The following is a 20,132-nucleotide window of genomic DNA, read 5'->3' as shown; positions in this document are numbered from 1 at the left end:
TTATTAAATACATTGAAAAGCTTGAAATTTACAAGGCTCATAATGACAAAGGTTGCATCAACCATAGAGATGCTGATAGTCTATCCTGTGAATGGAAATAGTTTTACCACAACAATTAATTTTCTTAATACTTTGTTTTAATTTATTTTAATTTTTGTTTTGTACTATTTTTTATTTTTATTTTATTTTGTGGTTATTATTTTCAAATTTAAACCGTGTTATTGCTTGCATTCTATTTTACATTCTGTTTTGTTTTAAAGAGGCTTAACTGAAGAGGACTATTGAAAATAGTCGAAAACATTGTTATTTTATTAAATTATTTTGTTGCTGGAAATACTAAGATGTTTAATTAATTTAAGTTTATATTCCAGTAAGTTATTTATTTATTTTATTAGAGAACCATTGGATGACGATCCCACAAAAAACAATTCTCGATACCAAAAAGTTTCGTTCAATTCCATACGCAAGGGGTAATTATTCCTAATTGATTACTGAAGATCCTCGGTTAGACAAAAATATACTCTCCCGCTTCATTGACATACGCTCTATCGTTTTAAATAATCAAATTGTTCACACGATACTCAAGCACTTTCTGACCTCTAGCATTTAGGGTAGATGTACCAGTTTTGGCCAGTGTACCAGTTCTGGCCAGAAAACGAATTTAACTTAAAAATATAATCACCACATATTCAAATCTGTCCAACAAAACAAACTTTTATTGTTAACTATTCACACAGTTAACAATAAAAGTTTGTTTCATTTGTGATTATATTTTTAAGTTAAATTTGTTTTCTGGCCAGAACTGGTACTACACTGGCCAAAACTGGTACATCTACCCTATGTTTAAGTCTTTAGAAACTGGTGTTATTGGCATCAATACCAAAAATTTTGTATATACTTGTCAGAACCTTATTACCCAGCATCCCTTTGTGCATTAAAGCCACCCGACATAATCCAATTTGACTCTTTCAACCTCAAACTTAGATGACACTTCAAAAGTTGTATCTAATATTTTTTAAATGCTTTGAGAAATCATCATACACAAACATGTTAAGATTTTAAGATCAGAAAAGAGGCTCAGGTAGTGTAACTGGCAACATGTCCACGTGGTAAGCGAGAGTTGCAGGTTTAAGTCTCACTCTGGGCCAATTCTTTTTTTTCAGAATATTCTAAATTGTTTAATAAATATTAATTTAATTATAATTATTAAATTTAATAGGAGGTGGAACCTGGTGCCTCCCTCTAGTGACAAATTATTTAGTAATTAATTAAATATAATCATGGAAAAATAGCCGAACGTAGTTTGGTAGTTGTTTGGCTTTAATGTTAGGTCTTCCAGATAGTCAGACATGGAGCTGAGTGATGCCTTAATTGTTCCAGCTATCTGGCCAACAATTAAAATATATTATTAGAAACAAATTTTGTTAGTATTATTTATAGTTTTTAATTAGATTATATATGATTTGAAATTCTGATTAAACTTTGTTTTTTTTTTTTAAGAATTATTCCAAACTGCATTACAAAAGCAAAAAGTGAACGCCAACGTTCTTTCACTGGAGATCAGATTGATGACTGCAAAGATGTGTCTGGATTATTTTATATTCTTCCGTTTCAAAAGGTAAATTAAATTTTTAATGAGATTGTCTTAAATTTGATAATATAAAGATAATGCAATGAATGTATTTATTGATTAATGAAATTTCAAAGTCTAGCAACAAATAGAAATACTAATGTGTTGTTTAATAATTTAATATCTTTCTATCTACAGAATTTTTAATTTTCATCTGCAGTTATTTTATAACACAATATTGTGTTATTAAAAACAGCTAACTTTTCAGTATAAAAATTTGCATAAAGGCATTGATAAAGAATATCAAAAAAATAATTTTCAGTTTTACTGTATTTGTAATCTATCATTAGAAAGCTTGTGGCTTATACTTCTTGAGAAAAAGAAAAATATTTTATATATTTAAAGAATATTAACACAAATTTACTTCTATGACAATTGTGGGGTTGCCGAATTGGAGATAACCAAATGTCAGGATTTATCAGATGTGGGGTGAAAGAAAGTGAGGCAGATAGCTGCAGTGACAAATAAACCCGTTTATTTATGCTAAATCTTACGATCTATAGTGTGTCTTGTCAACTGTTGGAGCTGGACTGTAGAGTCGATGGCCCCTGGGTGGTCAGTTGAGATCCTTCTAAGGGTGTCAGGAAGTCCAGTGACAAAGTGTTTAAAACCAAAAAGTCCAAGGTAAGATGGTGATGTTAGGGATGAAGAGTTTGTATGTAGAACAATGAAGACCAGGGAGACAACTCACAACTAGAAGCAGAGGAAAGTCTGCCTTTGTCCTTGAGATCCATGCTTTTAAAGGATTCTTTCCCCTGGATCTCTATCTTTCTGATCGGTCGGTTTCTTGTATCCAGATGGATAACAGACCATTTCAGGCTATGAAGAGTCAAATTCGACACTGCTTTATTCGATCAGAGGAACTTAATTCCTCTTTGAAACTCCTACTTGTATTTCATTGTTTTGAATTCTTGTAAGTCTGACACATAATCTCTGCACTAGATCTCCTTTTAATTTATTTAAAAACTTTTTTCCTCTCAATTAATAATTTTATTCTTTTCTGATTTTATTTAGGATTTTCTTCCAGTTTTTACGAGCTTTAGAATCAAAGCCCAATCCCTTGATTTGACACTTTTATTAAGTTTTTAACACATCAGCTCAAGTATCTCTTGGGCCTCACGCGATATAGGAGTCTAAACTAAAAATCTGCACAATTTTGATATGCATATTTATTTTTAATATAAATTTAATAAATTAATTAAAAGTAAAAATAATTTTGAGAACATATAAAAGCATATAAACAATGTAGAAACTGGATAATAATGTTGAAGGAAAACATGAAAAGAAAGAAAAATCAAACTCTCCATCAAAAATGAAAATGTTTAATGATCCTTTCACATGTCTTTCTTTACATGAGGTACGTTGATGACATCCTTATCATATGATGTCACAGAGCCAATATCCGAGATTTCATGAACTCCATTAATTCTAACCCTTTTTGTTCTACATCTACAGGAAAGCCTATCTCAGCACATTTCCTCAATCTTAACATCATTATTCAGGAAGGTTATATATTTACCAGAATATACAGGAAACTGTCATACCATCTGCTATTCATTTGTGTGATATTGTACAATCTCTTCTCTTATAAATTGGTGACATTCAGAGCCCTCGTCAGAAGAGTCTTTATCCACATTTCAACCACATCAATAGAGTGCAAGAACTAAGTTATATCCATTAAACAAACAGCCTATCAGATAATTGCTAAATGAAAGATGCTTATCACATCAGGAATGATGGAACCAGACTCAATTATTGTGCGGCAATTTGAAAAAATTGTACTGTTTCCTGCTGTCTGTCCATGTTGTCTGTCCTTCCTTAATTTCAAGAAGGGAGTCAGATAGATTAAAGCCAAGACCAGATATGGAAATCTTATGGGCAGGAGACCCTGATTAACTATAAGCAATCTTTTGATACAAACCAGAAGTCATGTTATTTCAGTTCAAAATCTTCCCCTGAAAGGAGCTAGATATACGACTGGCACAACTCTTGCTAGCAGGAAAGTATGATACACAGGGGCAAGAACTACTAATTTGGGGTAGAGAGTATATATTTTAAATTAAATAAATTTAAAAAAGTGATTAAAAATTGCAGCCTGGCATTGTAACGATACCACAATAAACAATTGCTCATTCAAATATAACTTTTATGAATATAGGAATGCATTTTGAGTACACAGACTCCCTCATCAGTCCATTTAAAGATTTGACCTATCTAGATCTAAAGATTAAGATATACAGTAAGACCCCGTTTAACGCTGCCTTTCCTAATGCTGATTTGATATAATGCGGTCTGCTCGAAGCCTAGAAAAAAGCTCAAAATTTACACTGATTTAAATTATCATGGCATTTCATTGATTTGTATATAATCGATTATTTACAAACATGAACCAATCAGCAAAAGATGGCAAAAAGGTGTACTTTCTATGTTTGTTTGATGAAATTTTGGAAAAAATATAACATCATCATGGAAGCCATAGGCAATATCAGCCTTGCTTGGCAAGAATTAACTGATAAATGCACAAACGAAGTGTGGAAGAAGTTACGGCTAAAGATATCCAAGAATTTCAACGAGAAGAGCCTATCGCTATATCATTAGGTTGATCAAACTCAACCTAATCGATACAGGAGGACTAGGAGATGTAGACGAGCAGGATATTGAGGAGTTACAGCAGGTTTCTGGTGAGAGCCTTATCAATGACGACCGTCAAGAACTTTCAGAACAAGGAATTCATTTAGAACTGGAAAATAGAGATTCTGAAAACGAAGAACCAAAAAATTTCTCTACAGATTAATTCCTTAGTAAAAATTTGGTAATGATAACCGAAATCATTGATCAAATTGAAGTGAATGATTTAGATTTTAAAAGGAGTGCAAAAGCGAAACGAGGCATTTTGGATGCAATCTTTTGCTACTGACATTTGCTTAAGGAAAGAAAAAAGTGACAAATGAAACTTAACGACTTTATTGCAAAAAAAACAAGAATTTCATAAAAGTCAGGACTTTCATCACAAAAAATGAACTTTACATTTCTGTTAGCATATGTTTATGTGTTATTTAGCATATATTATTATACAAATGAATATAAAAATAACTTAAAATTAAAGTAAAATTTGTTTATTTTTGGTCACATGTTCCCCTTTCCCTATTTATCTTGTGTTAATAATAACCTCGTTTAACGCTGTTTCATTTAGCACTTTGTTGTCTAGGAATGCATCCCCGCATTAAGCGGGATCTTACTGTATCTAGATCAAATAACAGACTGGGCCAATAATACCAAAATGTGTTTTGGAAAGAGTTAAATAAATCCACTGAGAGTATAATAAACCCCATTCATTAGTTCTAGTAAACTATGTTTTTTGTAGATTATAAGTTGTATTTATTGTTTAAACATAAATATCTGTATTATGATAGAGGTGTTAATACTATACCTCATTTATTGTACAATTGTCAATATTTGAAAAATTTTAGACAGGAGCATTACTTAGAATTTTTAAAATAATCTATAGCAGAATATAAACTTTAATTTACTTGAAGCTTCCTATTCTTTAAAAATTGTGTTTCTAAATCATATAGTATTATACATTGATAATTTAAGGACTTATCATGCAGAAATGCATTTCATTTAGATAGACAAATCAAATCTTTGAGATAGTCATTCTGCAAGATGCATTTCTGTTCTAAACCTCTCTTCAGTTGTAGACTATACAAAAAGTTGATGCTGGTTGTGAGTACAACAAAAAGGAAACTTTAAAATAAAATTGTTTACAGTAAAAGATAATATAATTCTAAGTGTAAAATTGATAATGTAAAGTCATATGCTGAATTAATAAAATAAATAAAAGAAAATAAAAAGAAAAATTAAAATAAAATAAAAAAATTATTATTAAAAAAGGGAAGTTACCTGTGTATACTTTTACTTAAAAATAATTAAGTAAAAGTATTCCCAAGTAACTTCCCCTTTTTAATAATAATGATTTTATTTTATTTTATTTTATTTATTGAGGCAGGGTGTTAGTGCCGCCTCTTCTGTGTGACTTACAGAATTGTATTCATTCTCAAAATCTATTTGATTGATTTTGATAAAACCTTGCCATTTTCCATTAATTGAGACGATGAATCCAAAAATGTAATGAAAGTCCATTTAAATGTAAAAAATAGGAATCCGTGACTTTGTTTTCAATGTACAGAGGTATTAAAGTAACAATGTCCGTGCTCTCTGATGTGACTGAGCATGCCTAATGGAGTTTAGGCCTGGGGATCAAAAATAAAATACAGCATTTCATGTACCTAATGAAATATAGGCATGTAACAGGAACAAAGCAATTGATGGCAATTGTTTTGTTCTCGGATTGCCTCTCCATACCCTGCCATTGGAAGGATTGTCACTCTGGTTACCGGCAGTATGATGATAGCTTCTATTGTGACGACAAGTGCAGGGATCGCTTTTTTCTTTCCAGCTCTGCCCACTTCTATTGCATTATAACAAAGTCATGTGATGTCGTAGTTTTATTAACTCAGCACTTTATCAATATTACACTTATGATTATATTATCTTTTACATTATTTTAAACAATTTTTGTTTTTGTTTTTTTTTTTAATTTTCATTTTGGTTTTATTCATATCTAGCATCAACTCTTTGTATACTCTGCAACTGAAGAGAGGTCTAGAACTGAAATGTGTCTTGCTGAATGACTATCTCAAGGATTTGATAAGTCCATCTAAATGTCCTGAATTATCAATATGATTTAGTAACATAAATTTTAATAATTTTTAAACAAGCTTTTATTGAGTTTGTTATTTTGTTCTTATAATATAATTGTTATAATTAATTTGATTTAATAATTTTAATTAAATTAATTGATTCTTGATAAACAAATTTTGTATTATTAAATCTGCATTCTATCCCCTTCCAGGGAATGTGGCCCTGTTTGGATAAATATAGATTAATAAATTACTGGAATAGATAAATATTCCAGTAATTTATTTAATAACTAACTATCGTGTTCATCATATTTAGCAATCATCATTAGGTTACACATCACACAAAATTTAAACAAATCAAACAAAACTTTATACACACAAATTTCAAGTATTTAAAATTTAAAAACATTTTTTTAAATTAGACAATAAATATATCAAATAAATAAAAATAAAAACCATTCTGGAAAAGAGCGCATAAAAACAGGTTTGACTGTATTTTATTTTAGCAACTGATATGTATTATGCATGTATTTGTTTCCTTTATTATTTTATGAAGTTGTGATAGCTACAATTATAATCAGTACTATGTTTTGTAGTTAATGTATGTACTAGAAAGTTTTATTTGTATACTGTTCACTATTTACAGGGTTATTTGGTGAATTGGGATGTTGAAAAACAAGTTTGGGATTACACATTTGGAAGAGATGTATTTAAAGTAAGTACAAATTTATGTATTTTCTTATAGTTGCTGCACAAAGCATTAAACAAATATTTAGAATGGTGTAATACTTGAAAAATTATTCAATGATTGAACACAGTTTAATATTAAATAATATTTCAAAAAATTTACATACCCAGCACCTTTTAAGGTGTGATCACTTAAAAAATATCAACCAACAAACATTTTCAAACCCCTTCTGGGCTCTACTTCAGGTTCCAATAAGTTTCTAAATGGCTTTCACAGCTTGTGGTATATCTTGGCATGCTTTGCATGCCAAGATATACCACAAGCTGGTGTTGCAAGAACAATGCTAAACTTGTTTTTCTATTGGAATGCTGGGATGTAGGACTTCATCCGATGTGTACCTGGAGAATCCACTACCAGATGGTTGTGCTTCTTTACTTCTGAAACTGTTTTGTGTGCTTAACGAAGGCAATCCATTCTGTTTGACGCTACAGATACACTCTCCTCCAAGAACTCATATGGCTGGAGGATTTCATTTATTAGTTTTTGGCTAGTTTACTGATTGAGATTAACACTAGAATGGTGGTCTTAGCTGAACAGATGTGTACCTGATTAAAAAAAGAGGTATCTAGATTTTCTGTAGATTTTCTTTCCAAGTTTAAATGTGGTCTGTTTTTCACAAAATTTCATGTGGCCAGATTAACAATTGATATTCGACAGTGAATGTAGTTTCTTGAGTTAACATTAGGAAAACAACAAGATATGTGAAAAAATTTGAGCTCGAGAAAATTTACAATTGGTGTCTACTTGACCAATGAAATTGTGCCATTTTGTACCATCCGAGTATGGTGATAAACATGACAATGGTAGGCTGAAATAACCAAACTCTTTATATGGTTTTCATTTTAATGTTTGTTATATTATAGTATTTGATTTATATTTAAATAGGTTATCGTACATAGCAGTTTTTCACTTTGAATGACCAATTTTACACATTTTAAAAATTCTTTATTCTATTATACTCAATTTAAAGAATTTTTAAAATGTGTTAGATTGGGCACTTGATGTGATAAACCCTTACGTAAAATAACCTTTGAAAATATAAATCAAATACTATAATATAATATAAGGGTTAGAAGTACAAAATAATTTAATAATCCTAATCTTTCCTGCTGTTATTTTTTGCCTGAGCAATGCCAGGCTCATCTGCTAGTTAGTGTGTTTACATTATGACCTTGAATGGCAACCATAAACCTTTCAGTCTCTCTAGATAGGAAGCCCTTAGTCAGCCAGTAGTTTGATGCAGTTTTGTCAACATAGTCTTGAACTTGGTTGTAGGCATGCCATAAAAATTCCTCATTTGATGTATATTTGTTTCTATAGGAGTGTTACAGAAGTTAAGATGTAATGTCGTTCTCTAGTGGAGCATGGTAAAATCAAGGAAACTAATGAGTTGGGGATGGATTTTGTAGGTGAGAAATGTGTGCAGCAGCCAAGGTGTGGACGCTGTTCAGTGCTTTTCTGTAATCAATGTATGCCTTGTGTATGTTTCTGTATTGCTTATGAACTTGCCGTAAGATAACAAAGTCAACAAGAAGTTGTTCTTTACAACCTTTGTGATTTTTACAGCAGCCTTTTTTGTTGTTCTTAAAAAATGTTTTTTCATCAATATGATTGTATATTTTGTTTGCAATGCAAGAGGTAAGACCCATCTCACTTGGAAAACATAAATTACTCCCAATTACTGTCTGCAACACACCAAGGTATCATCCTTGATTAAAAACCATATGTATAGAATTAATTTTAACATCATGTAACAATTATTGCTTTTTATTTTGTTTACAGTTTTTGGTGTATGTTTTCATTATGTAAAAATGATAAAAAAATAAAATACACAAAAAACTATTTTTTTTTGTTTTAATTATGTTTAATAATGCTAAATAAAAGAATGAAAGAAACTAATAAATTTTTTAATTTTAGGTTGAATTTTCTGAAACATGTTTAATTGTCACTGAACCTTACTTTAATTTCACATCAATTCAAGAAAATATGACTGAAATATTATTTGAAGAATATCAATTTAATTCAATTTTAAGAATAAATGGTAAGAAAGAAACAAAATTATGGTTGTTATGAAATAGTCAATTCCAAAAGTACTTTAAACAAATCAAATTTAACTTGTTGTCATAATGCTTTATACAGATTTTAGTTTCTAATTTTTATTAATATAACTGTAACTATAAATTTTACTTTATAAGATATGGATTATGATTTCATCTGCATTTTGCTGGAAGCAAGTTTGAATAAATTATTTGACTGTAAGATTTATATTAAATTACTAAAGCAAAGAGATTTAATAAATTTGATAATATACAATATATAAGGTGTGACAATAAAAGTCAGTGAATGGAAATGTTACTGTTAAGGTGAGTGATTTTGGAAAGTGAAACTATATACAGAGTACAGCTCAGATGTGCTAGCAAGTAGGGACTTGTTTTGACTGATTGAGACCTGTAGCTCGTGTACATGCATGATTACATGGGTGCATTTGTTAATAGTGCTCACTCTGTGCTTCTGCTACTATGAGAGTGCACTGCTGATTGTAGGCATTTAGGAATGATGGTGAAAGGAAGAAAGATGGCAGTGCCCATATTATCGATAGTGTCTTGATGGAGGGATCTATGATTTTAAAATATATGTTTTTAGAAACAAAAGAAGGGTCCCAATTGTAAAATTTAACCATAAAATGGATTATCTTGCCAACAGAGCATTCAAAACAGCCACACAAAAAAATTCAAGATGACACTTAGATCACCACATGCACTAACATGAGCTTTTACAACATCTAAATTTTCATTCATAAAATCACATAAACGACACTAAACAAAACTATCTGAGCCATGGAGGATGCCCTGTTTCTTTCCACCATAAAATACTACAAGTGGTCATTTTTGCCATGTGACAGCATGCAATCTGGCAGGAATATATGAATCTGTTCCTCTATCCATTTTTAAATGGATGCCACATGTGTGGCATCCATTTAAAAATTTGTGAGGAATAAAAGAACACCCCCATGAGCTGTGTATGTGATGGTTGTCATTAGCAAGAAATGGAGCAATGAATCAACATCAAGTTCTGCTTTAACTTGGGTAAAACTGCATCAGAAACTCATGACATGCTGAAAACTGTTTATAGAGATGAAGCATTGACAAAAATTCTCCCTCACTCCACCTAAATCATGATGCTGCCCGAATGCTAATAATCAGACTAGATTTAATTCAACCTTTAACTTGGTTCACACGACTACATTGCTACCAACTTTTCTCATTCAAATTATAAAAACCGAGAATGTACAAAATTCTTACCTTTTTTATATCGTTGTCAGAAATGTTGGAACTCTACAAGACACAAACCATTTCAAAGGAAAAATCGAAATTAGAAGAAAGGGCAGACTCGTGGGAATCAATCCTGAGAAGTGTAACGGCAACGTCAAAAGAATCACCTGGTCTGGCGACTGCTTAATCCTGCATTCGAGAATGTTAGAGCAAATGCTTGAAAATTTGACCCTGTCAGTCATGGTAACTATCCAGCCTAGGAGAAACTGGAGCCCTGTGGAAGGGACAGAGCAGGACAGAGAACAGTAATAAATCAAATCAGTCTTAGAAATCCTTCTCTCCTAGATATATTGTGAATGTGGGTATACCTGTCAAATTTATGTCGTATACAACATAAATCCTTGAAGTTGGGTATAAACTCTTGCATATTAAAATTCACCTTTCTTTATTTCTTGCCAGATAAACCGATGGTAGAGCCAACAGAACTCTGGAATCTAGACGACATTGATTTTGATGGAATATTCATTACAAGTGTCCAACGAGAGAACCACAAACATAAGGTGAATGAACGTGTTCTTCGTCATGCTATTAGAAAGGTTCAAGGGGCAGCAACATCCAACTATCTGGAGATAATTGTCCTCACTCAAAAGGCAGAGGTTCCCAGTGAATTGCAAACAGAGGTGGACAAGGTCATCAGTCTTGTAGTAAAACGAGTGATCCAAATCCAGAATGAGAGAAGATTGGGGGTTAGGACCAAGATTGGGGGGTTAGGTCCAAGCCGCTGCTATTCATGCCAAGTAACATCAATAACAAGTAGAACTCACTGTGTGCAGTGTTACCAAATATTTTCCTTGTTAACAAAATTCACACTTAAATGCTAATTCCAGCAGAAATGAACAATAAACTTTAATGTTCGAACGTTTTCAGCTTCTTTTAGAGGCGCTCCTTGTTAGTATAGTTCCAGTTTATATGTGCTAATTGTTTTGTCTGATTTTCCTTGTTACCAAACATAACGCCACACCCAGTGATTCTATTTCTTATCTATATTGTGTTGTGTTGCCACTGACCATTTAGGATGCCACAGCATCTCTGCGATCATCTGCAATGTCCAGCGATCCCATCTCGTCCACCGCTGGACTAAGACCAAGTTTGAAGTTCTCACCATCCCAAAGGACTGTAGAGAATTGGAACTGTCAGTTGTCGATGTAAGCATAAATGTTACCAAATAAATGGCTTTCTTTTGTAAAACACTTGTCATCCTTTGTCTCCTCCACCACAGCCCACCTTAGGTTCATTCTGATGCGGGATTAACTGATTCCCCTAAAAGATGGCAACCTCACACTGGTGCTGAGGAGTGGGTTGTCAAGTACCCTATCTCCACAAGGTTGGCAACCTTACAGTAGTGCAGGAGTTTCTGGCTAAACATAAGCTGAATCATCCAACTTACACACCTCTCAAGCCAACTATGTTTTATTTTCACGATTGAAGCTGTCTATTAAGGGACAGAAATTTGTACACATTCCAGACATCCAGGCAAATGTGACATCCATTATGAAGTCATTATCAAAAGATTTTCTTAAAGCTTTCCAGTATTTATACAAATGTTGTCAAAAGTGCATATTATCATAGGATGATTACTTTGTTTTTGCCAGTAAAGTTTTGTTTTCCTTATGCACTACAATCTGTTTTTTTTCTTTTGGTCATTCACCAAACCATATTGTCACACTTTATATTTAGTGATAACTAGGCATATTTTTCCTCTCGTTATGGATAATTTCAAGTTATTGGATAAATTTATCATAATATTTTTGTCTTTCTTTTTTCGTTATCTAAGCTTGAGTTTCTAAAATCTGGAAAAATCTGAGAAAAGTTGGGAAAATTGAACATTTTGAAATAAAATACTATAATCAGTTCAAATTTTTTTATTTATTGCTACATGTCATACTTAATTAAATTTTGGTTAATTTTTGGGCAAAACATATTACTGCATTACTTTCTTACAGAAAGCTCGGTTTACCTTACCACAGTAGGCCTATTTTATATTTACTGTCTTGGGACTCTAGTCTTAACCTTTTCTCAGGTGCAATCTATATTTTGAAACAAGCAGGTGCAACTCATCCTGGAGATGAACAGTTTTTTCTTCCAGATGAAACAATATTTATTATAGTTTTTCTTCACACTCAGTGAGAGCTGCCATCTTGCTTTTCATTTAGATCATTGTCAAATGCTTGAAATTTTCCCTTCTTCCTTGAAATTAATATATTCCACTCTCCATTTTGTTTTGTAAATTTCTAGAGCTTCCTGTGTTTTAGCCTGCTCAATTTGAATAGTAGTGCCCAATCAGGATAGTTTGGAGCCATATATCGACAGCGGTGTTTGTTTCTTCTTTTCAATGTCATATTTGTGTTCCACAATAAGTTTATTTAGTGATCTGTTGGTGTATCTGATATAAACTAGATCACATTTAAATCTTTCATCTACTATCAGGTTCCTATTCCTGGTGCTCTCATTTTATTTATGGGATCTGTACAATTATGTAAAAGTTTATAAATTGAGAGTAACTTCTGTACATAAGTTTGGTGCTTCTGTTTTTTTGATATTTCTGTATATACTGGGTGGAGTCTTTGGTCATATTCTACTATTATCCTTCTAAGATTACCTGTGTGTTGGGGGTTGTGATAATTAGTTTTGGTGCACTTGCTATTCTTATTAGCATATGTGAATGCTAGCTTTCTGATTATTTGTTTAGAATTTCCAAGTTTGCTAGCAATATTCTCATACATTTTACTCTTATGGTGTTTAAGATGTTTGAACAATGTGTGAATGCGATGTTTAGTTAGAGCTCTAAATGCAGTCATTTTGTATGTTTATAGGTCATTGGAAGTTGACTGGTATAAATAAAGGTTGGTATCCTGTTTTGTAGTACAGTAGAGCATTGATTATCTGAATACCAATCAACCAAAACAATGATTAACCAAAAGTGTATTCAAATTTCCTATAGTGCTGTGGCATTGCAGCACTCTCCCCCTCCCTGCCAACGTAAACTGTAGGCCTAGTTTAATGTACTACATTATTAAGGTATGTATTTGTAAAACGTGTGATACAAATTACATTCAGTACGGTTTTGTGTTTAATATATTTTCGTAAATGATCAGTTATCCGAACAACCCCAGTCCCGAATTGTTTTGAATAATCGATGCTCTACTGTATATATCGGTTTCAATGTAACCACTTTTGAATTGGATATTTATGTCCAAAAAATCTGCTGCATTATTGTTTAATTGTTCAAGTTTCACAGTTAGCTTTCCAGATAATAATGATGTCGTCAATGTGTGAGATCACTAAATAAATGTACTGTGGAGCACAAATATGACATTGAAAAGAAGAAACAAACCACCACTCTGTCCACATATGCCTCTGAAACAGAAGTGAAACCTAACTTAGAACAAACTAGCCTGATCGGGTATACTATCCAAATTGAGCAGGCTAAAACCCAGGAAGCTCTAGAAATTTACAAAGCAAGGATGGAGAAGGGAATGTATTAATTTTAAGGAAGAAAGGAAAATTTCAAGCAACTTGGAAAACATTTTACAACAATCGTTTTTCTTTATTAACATACTTTATAATTATTATTTAAAAAAATAATATATACATGAAAAAACAATACAAAGCAATAAGGACAATTGGGAAAAAATACAATATATCACTACTTTGAGCACTATTCAAGTTTTCATTGGAACCACACATTGCTGATCACTTTCTAAAATTGTGTAGTAATTTTGGCATTTTGCTGCTGTTCCTTTCAAATGATCTTGAAGCATGTGAGGCATCTCTTGTAGTAGGATGAACCTATAAAAATATCATACTTGCAATTAAAAGTGTAAAAGTTGTATAAATCAGTAGTAAAAATGAACCAATCAATTTCTAGAGTAAAACATATAAAAACACAAACATAACCTAACAGTTGTAACTTATAATTTATCAATTATCTATAATACAAAATAAAGTTTACTTTTATTCAAAACTAAATGTATTCTAATTCTTAATGTTTACTAACAAAAGTAAGGAATGAAAGATAAAAATAGCAGAGAAACTGAAAGAATTATTTACATCTTTTCCACACATCCATCATAATACAAGCAGACACAATATGTTATGAGAATAGGTTATAAATATTTCTTCTGAAAACAGTAATTGTTTTGTGAAACCAATACACTCCTCACTCCTATATTGCACTTATCCCTTTGAAAATACACCTATACTTCAGGCTTAAATCTACATGCACTTAAATCAGTTGTGCACATAAGCAAAAAATACCATCTTGAGGATGGAGTCATGTTTGATGAAAGGTTAACTACTTTCGATAATATTGAAGTTTCAGTACTGAAGGGTAACAACAGACTTATGAAGTATATTTGAAGTCATCCCACATGTAAATATATTGAATGTTAGTCTCTTGAGTGCTTACATGCAGTCGTGATATTCGAAATATTTAACAAAGGGTTCTCTAGCAGGAAATTTTTGCCTAACAATCACCGACAAACAAAATGGAAGTTTTGGCTAGAAATAAATACAATACCTTTTCTTGCGATATATCTAATAATCAGTGGCATATTTGGAACGTAAGGGTCCCTGGGCGAAGACCAGGTAACAATATTATATTAGTGTTGTCAACCTTTTTTTTTTTTCTTTCTTAGGCAGAGAAATTTTTCACCCCAAATGGCACTGCTGATAATAGACAGATGTCATCGTCTCTTGAAATACAATATCCTTTTTATTTTGCTGTCCGTAGCCCAACACATGTTCCACAGACATCTTGTATTATCTCGTGGGCGTGAGATCGTGGGATCTCTCATATGACTCGATCTAGTTTCAAAAACTCTCTTGAATCGATCGCGATTAAACTTCGTTTCAGTCGAGATTGAAACGGTTGAGAGATTGCACGAAGGCATAGTCCCCGACCTTGCTCACAATCTGGATTGAAATGCTCGGTGCGAATGGGGTATAAGGCTCTAGTTTAGTAGTGTTACAAAGTATAATACAGAGCATAATACAGGTGCGTATATTTTAATATATTTTTTAAAAGAAACAAAACAAGAAACAAAACCACTGAGAAATGTTACGTGTGTTTAACAAGGTTTGGGAAACTGAAAATTTTACCAACGGGTTCGGCCGAACCTGTGCGAACCCACTGAACATCACCACTGCTTACGTGCATTTGATGTTTGAATGTGTGACATAAACTTCCCATTGCTTGCAATTGAATACCAAAACTTTAATATTACTGAAAGTAGTTAAGACTAGGTCCCCTGGACCCTTAGTCTTGACTCTCAAATTGTCTTTGTAGTAACATGAATGTGTTGAAGATCTTCATGATAGGAATGTGTTGAATTATTCAAATAAACCCAATCCTATTCTGTGATATATCAATATATTCATGCTGCTCTTAGTATAATTCAAGACCAAGGATCCTGCTGCAATAAGTGACTATTTTAGAGTTCCCATAATGTTTTTTTTTTTAAACTGCAACATTTACACATTTTTACTTAAAAAACCCAGGACATTTTTGTAAAAAACAGAACATTTTAAAAATGAAGAAAATCAAAAATAAATCTATTAAATATTATATGTTTCACTTTAAGTAAAATACTGGTATAACAATACACATATCTATATATATAATCTAGGTGAGTTAATAATAATAATAATAATAATAATAATCAGCACAGAGCCCAAACGGTTAGGAGTTGAAAGTTGAAATTTGGTACACAGGGTACATCATGAAAACACACACTAAGAAGGGATTTTTCAAAATTCCTCCCCACAGGGAGAGGGACAGGATTAAGGCTTAACACTTCCATCAACAATGGATGTGTTATGTAACAATGGAATTGTTAAGAGAAAGTGACATGCAAGATGCAGATGCAGATTTTTTGTTTTTGCAGGAAATTGAACATATTTTTAGACACATCTAAAAATTCTCTAATTAGTCTGGAAACAGGGGGACCCAATTCTTGCATTCTGTGAAAACTGGTAAGGTTGACTATAACATAATAATCTTAATCTTCGCTATCGTTACTTTTGCCCAAGCAACGTCGGGCTTACCTGCTAGTTAATGTATATTCCACTTTAGAAAAGAATAATGTAAATCACAAACAGTACTTAATTAGAAAAGTTGCAGCTTTAAAAAATACATAGTCAAGTTTTATAGTTTAGATTCATCAGAATATTTATCATATTTATGGACTTGTTCAAGAAGGTTTTTCTTTTGATCTTTGGACAGAGAACTCAGCACAAGAATAATCTTGAAAATGTTAAAACCTTCACTGTCTCAGGTTGTCTTTTTTTTTTCTTTGACCACAGCAAATTTATTAATGAAAAAACATGTTTAACAGTTGTATTGGATGCTGGTAATGTCTAACAAAACCTAACTAGGCATTTCAGATTTTAAATATTATATCCTGCTTTGTAATATGAGCAAACATTTCACATCATTTATCACTAACAGTTTAATCTTTCTGTTCACTCCACATTTCAAATTTGCTTTCACAATATCTTTTTACCCATACAAACTAATCAAAAGTCCTCTTCATTCACAGTAAAATTTGGTGACACTTTCTTCATGAATATGTAGCTTTCTTGTATATTCTTCCAAGTCATAGGCTCTTTTCTCTTCAAACTGACCAAATCCGTAGACTGGAGAAGCACAAGAAATGGTGTACACCACTCCTGAATATATTGAATGCAAATGTCATAGAACTACTGCATAACTGAAATTTTTCAACTATTATATATCCTTCTTTTTCTAATTCTTGCAACTGATTTCTCACAGTAGTAGTAAGAAACTTCTCTGCCTTCTTGCAATTTTTTTCCACCAGTTTGTTTACTTCATCATTTATTTAAATTACTGTTATCACTTGTTTTTTTAACTTTGATGGTATCAGAAAAGGTTTTTAACTGGCTGGCAAAGAAATGTAGAAAGATAAGTGAAAGTGGATTCTCAAAGAAATTTTTGAGACTGACAGGACATTTTGTCAATGGAAAGGAAATATCACTTCAATGCTGGGAAAAGGTCAATAATACTCTGGATAGGGAGAGAGTGACCTTGTCTTGCTGTTATCCCAGTTTTATAATCTATATTGGTGAATTTGCAAAATAATTGGAGTTTTTCAACTTGTACACATTTATTGGGTACAAACTGTGGAATCTTGTTAAATTAACAAGATTTATTAATTTTTGTTATTTATTATTGTGTAATAAATCTTGTTAGTTATTAAGTGAAGATCTATAGGTAGATAATCTGCAATAGTCTGTGCAACATTATGCATAACAACCAATGCTAATTAAATTGTCCATTGTGTTTTCCTGCTTTTTGTAGTGTAGATTATTCTTTCCCTTTCTCTTCTTTCCACCAAATTTTGTATTTGTATTATCTGCTTGTAATCTTTATATTATTTGTTTTTGTGTTTTTATTATCTGCTGATACAGCTATAACTTTTTCAAGGAGATCAAAAGTCTAACACTTCCAACACATAAGAAAATAAGAGTTCTGAAGTTTCATTCCACAAATTAACTAATTCGAACATCTTCACCTTAACTCTTTTTTCCGCATGATAATATCTCACAACTAGAGGCACTAAATTTTTGTCGAGTGGTTTGATGCATTAATTAATACTGATATGAAATGAGCTTTTAGCTTTTCATCAATCAATCTACTTTGTCATAAATGGTGCAATAACATTGGTGATTATTGCATTACACTTTGTGAACATCTGAATTTATCATTGAAAAATTTTTCGTGATGGCTGTTGTCCAGTCCATGGACTTAAATGCAGTCCATGGATAAGCATAGCTTGCCTCATGTGCCACCAGTGATAACTGTTTTTCCATTTTACTTTGGGTTTTCACATTTAAGAAATTGCTTATACTGCTGTTGGAAATCGGCACTATTATGTTTTTTTCATTTTCATATGATGATTGTCTGACCGACCACCATGTGAAATGCAAACTTTAGAGTAGCAAAGTGTATATTGCATTTACACCTTTAATGAAGGGAAATTCTCTTCTAATATTATTATTAATACTGCAGTTATGTTTTGGTATTATGCAGATGAAACAGAAGTAAATTGGCAAAGTTGAACATAAGAATTGTCGAAATCTCCAGTGCATTGATTTATAGTCAATATTCTCATACAGTAACACCTCCAACATTACTATTCACAAGCACTATTCTAACTCCTCATATTGTTCAGTGTCTGTATGTATTTCATTATTTTCTGTAAAAAGTGGGATATTTGGAATAAATTCAGGCTGTGGGACTGTCCTGGGAAAAACAGGACCAGGGCTGTGGAGTCAGTAGATTTTTACATGACTCTGATTCCAACTCCGACCAGGGGCAGACTTGTTAACAAAATAGACCTAAAAATTCTGACATCATCACTTGACCTCAGAATATTAGCTTCAATAAATATAGTTCTAATAAAGATAGAACGTAGAAACTTTTTTATTCCAAAGCTAAAATACTCCTCTAAGAAATGAGTCAGTACGATAATTTTTACTTTTCTGGCTGTTATATATAACAGAGGAAAGTGTAGTGATCGGTCAAAAATAATCCCACCCCAAATTTTTGCATTTTTTGAATCAGGGCACATTGAAATGTCGAGATATGCAAAAGATTCGGGGGTTTTTTTCTGTACGTACAAATGTTAGAATGTATGGGAGGGCACGATTTTGGAATCAGAGTCAGATGGTTTAACACAGGAGTTATTAAGCTTGAAAATAGTTGAACTAAATCGGTTGGTACACATTCTAATATCTGTTTGCACTTCTCTACGTTTCAAAGCTTTCTGAGTCCAAAAGAGTAAAAATCTGAGAAAGTCATTTTTTGACTGATTGTCATTCTTTTCCTTTGTCATAGGCTTATACTGTATAACAGCTGAAAAAGTAATAATGACAATGATTCTGATTATTTTTTTAAAAATACAAAATAAAACGATTTTCAAAAATTAATTAAACATTAAAATTTGACACATCTACTAAATATATAAGTTCACATTTATTGACTCGTTTGATGATGGCATTGGTATTTGGTAAGCGTGTATGAATAAAAATAGTAAATACATACTTATACAAACAAATTACTTTAATACAAATACAGTCAAACCTGTTTTTATGCGGGAATAGGGACCCCATAAAAGAAAATGCATTAAAAAAAAATCGCGCAAAACTTCATGAGTGGCTATAAAAAATAGTTTTCGCAACACAATTAAAAAATATTTTTTTTTATGCGGTGAATAGGAACCGTATAGAAAAAGTCTCACGTAGAAAATAACTCGAAACCGTACGAAATAACTAGGAATTGCTTTTTTAACTTCTTGGGCCTTTTTCTGCAACACCTAATGGGGAAAAAATCCTCTAAGAATTTTAATTTTTATATTAATTAATTATTTCCACTTAAATACGAATCTAACATTAAAAAGTTAAAAATAATCGTTAAATAATGATTTTATTTGATAAATATAGCTGCAGGAAGTGTTATTTCATTTAACAAGGCGTGAAATTTCACACCTGCAGTCTAAAGCTGGAGGGGAGCTAACTTACCGCATCTGTTCAAATATAACATAATATTTATGGTTTTTATGCTATTAAAATAAGAGGGGACCGAAATAAACGTATGAGCAAAAAAATTTTACTGAATAAAAAATGAAAAAACCTGCTGATGTCATAGAAAACAACCAATAGAGTTTTTAAAAAATTTTACAGGAGTCAATTATGTTCCA

The 20,132-nt window shown here is 31.9% G+C and overlaps 1 protein-coding gene across 1 annotated transcript in view; it reads left to right on the top strand.

Moving 5' to 3' along the window:
- The window catches only part of Arp6 (Actin-related protein 6), a 50,879-nt gene that overhangs the window by 3,331 nt on the left and 27,416 nt on the right, over positions 1-20,132 (top strand). The window contains exons 2-4 of the mRNA XM_067288970.1: positions 1,501-1,618; positions 6,980-7,048; positions 8,999-9,122. Of these exons, the coding sequence (XP_067145071.1) occupies positions 1,501-1,618; positions 6,980-7,048; positions 8,999-9,122 (311 nt within the window). The remainder of the gene's footprint in view (positions 1-1,500; positions 1,619-6,979; positions 7,049-8,998; positions 9,123-20,132) is intronic.

The sequence above is a fragment of the Centruroides vittatus genome, unplaced genomic scaffold (genome assembly GCF_030686945.1).
Source record: "Centruroides vittatus isolate TY-2023 unplaced genomic scaffold, ASM3068694v2 scaffold_946, whole genome shotgun sequence".
Taxonomy (NCBI): domain Eukaryota; kingdom Metazoa; phylum Arthropoda; class Arachnida; order Scorpiones; family Buthidae; genus Centruroides; species Centruroides vittatus.
This window is presented reverse-complemented; position numbering and strand designations above follow the sequence as displayed.